Source organism: Chelonus insularis, unplaced genomic scaffold (genome assembly GCF_013357705.1).
Source record: "Chelonus insularis isolate UGA/USDA-ARS -01 unplaced genomic scaffold, ASM1335770v1 contig_38_pilon, whole genome shotgun sequence".
NCBI lineage: Eukaryota > Metazoa > Arthropoda > Insecta > Hymenoptera > Braconidae > Chelonus > Chelonus insularis.
Window position 1 is genome coordinate 42,055 of NW_023276546.1, and position 8,247 is coordinate 50,301.

Below are 8,247 nucleotides of genomic sequence, written 5' to 3' on the forward strand. Positions count from 1 at the left end.
CAGACTAAAAAAATAGAAAATTTGTTATCTTAATTTGTGGCGTGAAGCCAAGCAAATTTTTTTTTTTAACAAAAGATAATTAACTCCTTTAGGATAGACCCATTTACTCAATTAACCTCTGTAAAGGTCTCTAAAGCTGAATGAATACTCTCAAAGCTCTTAAACTCTCAAAAAACTCTCTTTTTCTCCAGCTATGAACTCTCAGAGAAACAAAGCGTGCTCTCTCCTCGAAATATTGAAAGCAACTGGTGGAAGTCCAAAAAGAAAGGTTGGACTATCATCCCCAAATTTTGATTGGTCACTCAGTTAATTTTTATTGGCTCAGGAATTCTCTAGATGCTGACGTCTCGATAGATGATTGGCTCGTTGAGTTATTAGATAATAACTCGAATGCTCATTAGTGTAGGAGAAATTCGAAGGATAGATGCGGGGCTCTTAGAAATTTTCTACAGTTCGACCTAAAGAATTTTAAGTAGTGCCGTGTCACAAGAAATTTAACTCAGGGGCCTAACCTAACCAGAGAGGTTAGGAAATCTGTCAGTCTGTTGACTGAACATCCTCCCCCGTTGACGACTTGGTTGTCAACTTCCTTCTTCATCTCATTCTCGCCGCAGATAGGTAGCACACAGAGTTTAGCGATTGATCTTGTGAGTGTAGTAGCTGCTGTTCTAATGGTGACAACTTTAGTAAGACCATCAGCTCCTAGATGTAGTTTCTCAACTCGAGCAAGTGGCCATTTACTCGGAGGAAATCTCTCGTCGGTTAGTAGCACCATGGATCCCACCCTGATCGACCTTTTTGCCGCTGAGTTCCGTAGGGTCCTCTGAGGCCAAAATCGCCGCATGCCCTGCTCGAAAGCTCTACCACTGTCTATGACTCCTTAAGTGGATAGCCGCCCTTCTCGCTAATGCCTCCACCATAAGTTCCAGTGGAGGGATGCTCAGTAGGCAGTCCATACCTAGGGTTGGGGTCGTCCTTAAGGCTCCTGTTATACCAAGCAATGCTGCTCTATAGACCTTGTTTAATTGCCTCCTGCAGACGTCTCTCCTGACGGAGGTTCACCATACTATGGATGCGTAGCTTAGTTGGGGAATGACGACAGCTGTGTACAGCCATTTTGTTGTTTTCAGCTTCAAACTCCATGGGATGCTAAACATTCATCTGCAGGTCCAGAAGATAGCCGTGGCCTTCTTGACCTGCTTGTCCACATGCCCCCCCCCTCCTTAGAGCCTCCTGTCTAAGGTTACTCTGAGGTAGCGCACTGTTTTCGAATATCTCAGCTGTTTGCCAAAGATGGAGGGAGGCCTGAGTTCCTTCCTCTTGTAAATAAGATCAGTTCAGTTTTGCTAGGATTGACCCTGAGCTCCCGAACCTGGCACCATCTCTCAACGACGTTGAGGGCTGTCTGCATCCTGAGGGACAGACTTTCCAAATCATCGCCTGTGACCATGATGGCCACGTCATCAGCGTAGCCTTGAACGCTGAAGCCTGTCTTTTATAGGTTCGTAAGAAGTTCGTCCACCACCAAGGTCCACAGCAAGGAAGATCGGACACCTCCCTGCGGGCAGACCCTGGCAATTGCGGCTCGAACTTTCGTACTTAAATGGGCAATGGCCGTTCTATAGGCAAGTAGGTTCATGATACATCGTGCAAGCGTAGCGTCTGCTCCGAAATTCTGAACTGCCTCGCCTATAGTTTCGAAGAGTGTGTTATCAAACGCCCCCTGTATGTCCAAGAAGACTCCAATTGCCAACCTATCTGTCTCCAGGGCTCTCTTCAGGCCTCCTACGAGGTCATGAAGAGCAGTCTCTACATACTTGCCACTTTGTTAAGCGTGTTGCACTGAGCATAAGGACCTAATGCACAGTGTCTTTAGGACAAAGGAGGTTAGACTTATGAGCCTGTAGGTCTTTGCCTGATCGTAGCGGTCCCCATTTTGGGTATGAATACCCTTTTGACCATTCGCCAAGCCTTAGGTATGTAGCCCATGGCAAGGCAAGATCGGTAAATATCTACCAGTCTGCGCTATAGTCGCTCCTCGCCCATTTGCAACAGAACCGGATAAACTCCATCTGTGCCCGGATTTTTGTAGCAATCGAAGGTACCGACTGCCCGTTTTACTCAATCGTAAGTCACCACTCGCCTGGCGGTTCTCCAGTCGGTCCTTACGAGCCCACCCAGTCCATCAGCCTTGCTTGTGATTCCTTGCACTGGGGACGATCCCGGAAAGTGCGTTTTAATAAGGAGCTCCAGTATGCTTCGATGATTATCGATCATCTCTCCTTCAGGACATTCTAGGCCTCGGGGTGCCACGTTCCTACCGGAAGTAAGCAGCTTGCGGATCCTGGCTACCTCAGGTCGGGCCTCCAGTCTCTCACAAAAGCTTCTCCAGGCTGGCCTCTTTAATGACTTGACCATAGACCTGAATTTCCTCCGAGAGGCTTTATATTCAGTCCATATCTGATCTGTCTTGAGCTTCTTGGCCCCGTTAAAGAGTCTCCTAGCTTCCCTGCGAGCTTGTCCGAGTTCCGTGTTCCACCATAAGACTCTCCTTCTGTCACCGGCCAGCCGTGTCGCCGGCCCTCTTGCGCATTTTCCCGTAGAAGAGTTACCCACCGGCTCTGCTCCAGGCCTTACCATGTCGGTCAGACTGATCTGAGACAAAACCCTCCCCACCTTTGCCAGCTCCTAGTTCTCCGTGGGTCTCCACCGTGCCCCAGGAGTTGGCGTAGCCTCCTACTACTCTGTTAGGATACCGGAGGTTGTGAGGAAGTTGCTATTTACGATTTTGATGTCACAATAAATATAATTTTATTAATGGTCTTTAAGCATTTCACAATCATAAAAAAGGTAATTATGTAACAAGCAATTTTCAGAGGATGACGATGAGATGCTGGGTGGTGATGATTCCTGGTGGCGTGAAAAAATCCTGTCGTCACTTCGGGAAGCTGGGCCTGGAGAATCACAAATTTCAAAGAGACGAGATCATAGAATGAGATAACCAACGTAGTGGTCGCTAAGATTGTTGTGAGGACGAACTGTCCACTGTCATGAAACACGGTTTCACTCTGAAGGTGGACAGACCATAGTATTGAACAATGCAAGAAGTTATCACTAACCCCAACGTGGAGTCTTGTGCACTAAGCGATGACACACATGATGTGTCCCTAGGCCTTATATAAAGGACCACGTAATTTCACCAAAGAACGAAAAAGAATACAGAGATATTCTTCACACTGTGGGTGATTAAAGAAAAGGTTCCCGGAAAGAAATTCAGAAGACGAGTAAAAGTCGCGACGCGCGGAAAGAAGAAAAGGAACCGAACTGAAAGTGTCGAAGGATCAGACAGAACTCGCTGGGTCCTGAGAAAAAAGAGAGGGGTGATAAGAAAAAAGGGAAGACCTGGTCTTTTGTTCAGGACTCTGGGTTTTTTGGTGTTGAGAACATGGAAAGTTCTTCACACATCTGGCAGGAGGAAAATTCCACCCGTTGGTGACCACATGTTTGCAGGCTGTGGAAGGCTTAAGTGCAAACATGGGAAATCACCGCCATAAAAAAGTTTAGGCGCGCAGGTACACGTGTGCGTGAGGAACCATGAGAACGCTCATGCTTCCCATTTTTCATTTTTTGTGAGGAGAGATCATAAAAAAAATGAATGAGGTTATTCTTACCAAATTTCAAACATACTCTGAGGTTTGCCTGTTTTCCCTTTATAGCCTTTGGCGCCTCGTAAAAACGAGCTCTGCCTAGGCTGCAGTAAGGACTCATTCCTAACCCTTTTAACCTTAGATTACTAACCTTATTTTTTGACGTTTAATACTAACCTTCGTCGTTTTGACTACGCTGTATAATGGAGGGGATTTTAGGGGTTTAATTGAAAAATATATTGATATTTATGTCTTTATTTTAAGTAAGGAGTATTAACCTACATATTTAGAGCTTATAATATATACTGTAACATATGTTTTTATCCGAACAGTCATCATAGTGAGATCATAGTTTACATGCATAATCAACATTTACATACATTTTTAAAAAATCGTACATATTATATATAGCCTTAAATTCGTCAAAATAAACTACAAAAACCTAGAATAATATATCAGAAATAACAATTTAGTGTTGCTTTAGGAACTAATACATTTGTGACACACATCAAGTTTGTGTTCCCCACACAACGATTTATAGCACTTAGTGCACTTACTTCTAGTCATCCTTCGCTTTTTGGAGGGACATATAGCACATATTTTTCTTTTATTTTGCTGTGGGGGGACATCAGCTGCATTACTTTGCTCAGTCTCATTTATAATACTCTGATTACTACTTCCTACCGTGTTCAAAATTTGTGTAATTGAGTCCCGCAGACTGGTCTGTAGAGTTGGTATGAGCAATCTTTTTTGCATGTGTGGTTCGATCAGCTTGTGATGCAGAGCTTTTAGATATTCACGCCTCGATAAAGGTTTTTTCTTAGCCTCTATAGTGTTTGTTACATAAATGACGTAACTATTTACAAATGCAATATTGAGCATAGCACAAAAGTTGCACAGCGGCCAGCGTCGTGTTTTTGGACTGCAAAAGGCAATGGAACACATTTGGTCCAAAGTATCTATCCCTCCTTTGGTTTTATTGTAAAATTCCACCATTGTGGGCTTTTAAGTATGCTCATTGATGGTTCCCTCTTCGTGACATGTTGATAGTAGGAATAAAACTTTTTGGGGCTTTGCTTTGTAGGAAAGTAGTGTGAGTTCGTTATCATAACAGAACGAAGCTGTTCCAGTTCTTCTAGTGCGTTCATTCTGAAATTCTACCGGTATCTCCCGTTTGTTTGCTCGTGGAGTTCCAACCAATGTGAGCTTATATGGTTCTTTTACTAAACCTTTGGCTAGTGGCACCGAAGTGAACCGATTGTCTATTGTACATATTTCTATTTGTACCATGAACAGTACGTGTCAATTTCTTTACAAAATATTTACCAAGTAGTACTCCATCTGTTTTAGTAAAAGAACCTAGATAAGGCTCTGCATCTACCATATACTTTGTAGAATTATCTACAAGCATCACAATTTTTATACCATATTTATTTGGTTTATTCGGTATATATATATACGAAAGGGGCATCTGCCTCTGGAACCTAACAGCTGTTTATGAATGGTAAGATAGCATCCAGATTTATAGTTCTCTCGACACTTAGCTATGAAAAGATCCCAAATATCTCGAAAGGGAGCGAACACATCGGTTAACCTCCGTTCTTGACGAGTAGACTTGTCGTCAAATCTTAGGCAGTTTATTAGCAAATCAAACCTTTCACAAGTCATTGTACTACAATATCGATTTCCACAGAATGTGTTGTTAAACAACTCTCTAGACGGTAAATGATTATCTTTTATTGCTGCAGATAATGGAAGAATGCCTATGAGAGCTCTAATTTCATTAGCATTAGTCGGTCTCTGAGTGGATTTCACTGCTTTATATTTTCGAGATTTTATTGCTATCTCTGCATTGGTGTGGGTTACAATTAAATCAATCATATTGTCAGTAATGAAAGATGAAAAGCACTGAAGTGGATCTAAAAGATTTTGGCAAGAACGTACAGGTCCAGGTCTTACATGAACTATGTTCCTTGAAGGTCTCCTGCTTTGTGACCTTGGCTGTCGTGATGACCATTTGTGTTTATCTTTCCCACGAAGAATATTACGCGACAAAACAAAAATATAATAATATACACCATTATTACTTAAGAAAAGATAAAAGAAAGTAATTTTTACCCAACTAAAAAGTACAAAAAGTTACGTTACTACTAACCTTCGTCGATGCGACGAGCCATGGTTGCTAGAACGGCGCTTACGGGCCTCCTGCGCACAAAGCACTACCGTCCGTCGCGAGGGCAACGGGTCGACTGAGATTAGCTGAAATTAGAAAACCGCACGGTCTCGCGCGCTAAAGTTATCGCGATTTTTTTGATGTCGCGTCGTCGAATCAACGAGGCTTTGTAATCTAGGGTTAAGAGCTTCAACGACTCGTCGTCTACACCAATGACTAAGTTAATCAGCATTGGCGTCGCCTTCGTGTTCCATACCCGCCAGAGGTTGGTATGCAGTCCTGCGTTTTGTCCTTCGAGCCTTTATAAGATTATCGAAGTGAGTCTTGAAATTTTCTCCTTCTCGAGAATCTCGATGCTTCCTCCTTCCAAGACTTTTATGGAGGGGACTGTCTCCTTGAGCCAAGTGGCTGTCCATCCATAAAGACAGTTAATTTACAAAAGCCCTGAGTCGAGATTCTGGCCCTCAAATGCCAGAGCAGTCCCACTTTTGATGCCATCACCCAGGGCTCGAAGAAGTCCATTCGGTCTTCAGCACCAGTGCTTACACCTTGATTCGGGGAGTTGGTCCACGGTGCCTCTTAAAGTGCATACACACCAAAGCTGCACTTTCCGACGGCTTCCCTCGTGTTCACACTCGGTATGCCTCACGGTCTTCCGAGGCCTCCACTCGATACTACCCGCACAATGCTCCTATCCGCCACCTGGAAAGGCGCCCGGTAGGTACTCAACCAATGTTCCATTTTCTCGTTTATAGAGATCACGGAATTTCGGGGGTAATTTAAAATTACCCCGGGTCATAAAATCCTTTTCATAGCTCAGGTATTGACGCTCTTACAAACATACCATTTGACGGATTATCAGGCCAAGATTTCCTAAGGAATCAAAAATGCACTACTGATTATGACAAAACTTTGTTGTCAATTAATTCATTGCCTTCTGTATTCCTTTTCATAAAAATATTCCTCAATATTCTAATTTAATTGTGGAAAATTCAGAAGAAAAAAAAAATGTCATTCAATGAAAAAGACTTAGTTTGTATTTTTCAAAAACAAATAATGCCAGGTTTATCAAAAAAACTTTCAAGTAACTTTGAAGGTCCATATAAAACCGTAAAAGTACATCCAAATCAAACAGTAGACCTTCAAGTAGGCAAAAAAGTATTACTTACCATAATAACCTTTTAAAACCTTGTTTTACAGATAAATCTGATACTTTTGCTATTTTTCCTGACTCCCATCCAATCTTTAGTTCCTATTACCAAAACAATATCCTTTCTAATACTAGTAGAATCTTTCGCGATAAGGAAGGAATAGCGAAATATCAAATTCTAAATTAACGCTTTTAACCCATCTAAACTACACCCATCTTAATAAAGGCAGAAAAATACTGATTGATGGTCTGATTTAAAGTCTAGGAAACGACGTGGTTTAATTAACGGTGTATTATATGCACTCAATTGGTTATTTGGAACCCCAGACGCTGATGATGCACAATTTCACACTGGCAGTATAAAAACATTAATAAATAACGATAAACAGACTCAAACGCTTTTAAAGTCTCAGGTTTAAATAATGACTAGTACGATCAAAAATTTCAATAACTTTTTGCTCTCATCAAAAAGTCAGGAATAGAAAATAAATGGAAATATAGAACAAATTGAACAATACGCGTCAGATACCAACAATCAACTGAAATTCTTACTTGCAGGAATTTTGATTACTAAACATATAATATTATTACAAATTTTTATGTACCAAATATCGCATGAATATAAAAACTTTTTTGAAGCTGTAAACTTGGGAATTAATAATCAATTTTTACTTTTTTCAATTACCCCAGATGTTTTGTTAAAAGGATTGCAACAGTATCAAGTTGAACACGACTTAGTTCTAGAGCCATACCGGAATAATATAATTTTCTTATATAAATTAATCAAAGTAGAAATGCATCTTCAAAAAAGAACCTTCATATTTGCCTTTAAAATACTCTTAGTTAGAAGAATCATCTACAAACTTTATCATATTATACCTCTCCCCATGCAACATCAAAACAATTCTTACTTTTTTTATATCCAACTTCAAGCTTCCTATTTTCTCTTATCTATTTCCAAACCCCCATATGTATTCTGCCTTTTAACTCAAACTAAAACCAATACAATTAACAAACATAGATCTCACAGACCTTAAGTTCACTTCAAAAAGTAAAATGATTTCGACGAAATTTTAACGAAACGACTAAATGAACCATTTGTTATTTCATATACAAACTGGTTTAACATTTTTTTTGGTAAACTGTTTTTGATGCTCAAATGAATTGGATGTATCAATTGGATCAAGAGACTATGCTGTTTCACTCGAAGTCCTTGAAATGGTAAAATATTACCTCCAATTGTCAAAAATTTCATTAACTGCAACTTGGACTCTGAT

At 40.9% G+C, this 8,247-nt stretch overlaps 1 protein-coding gene across 1 annotated transcript; it reads right to left on the reverse strand.

Annotated features, from left to right (window-relative positions):
* Window positions 1-4,652: 4,652 nt before the first annotated feature.
* On the reverse strand, window positions 4,653-5,824 carry LOC118067580 (piggyBac transposable element-derived protein 4-like). The gene is made up of 4 exons (XM_035084398.1): window positions 5,803-5,824; window positions 5,108-5,674; window positions 4,974-5,048; window positions 4,653-4,882 (listed from the first exon to the last, which is right to left on the reverse strand). The coding sequence occupies exons 1-4, from the start codon at window positions 5,822-5,824 to the stop codon at window positions 4,653-4,655; spliced, it is 894 nt and encodes a 297-aa protein (XP_034940289.1).
* Between the last annotated feature and the right edge of the window lie 2,423 nt (window positions 5,825-8,247).

Bases quoted from the DNA above. Each gene is read 5' to 3' on its own strand.
- LOC118067580 (XM_035084398.1), bottom strand. From the start codon at position 5,824: ATGGCTCGTCGCATCGACGAAG. The intron at 5,675-5,802 runs GTTAGTAGTAAC...TTCGTGGGAAAG, and splicing joins GGCTCGTCGCATCGACGAAG to ATAAACACAAATGGTCATCA. The intron at 4,883-4,973 runs GTAAATATTTTG...CGGTGCCACTAG, and splicing joins AACAGATGGAGTACTACTTG to CCAAAGGTTTAGTAAAAGAA.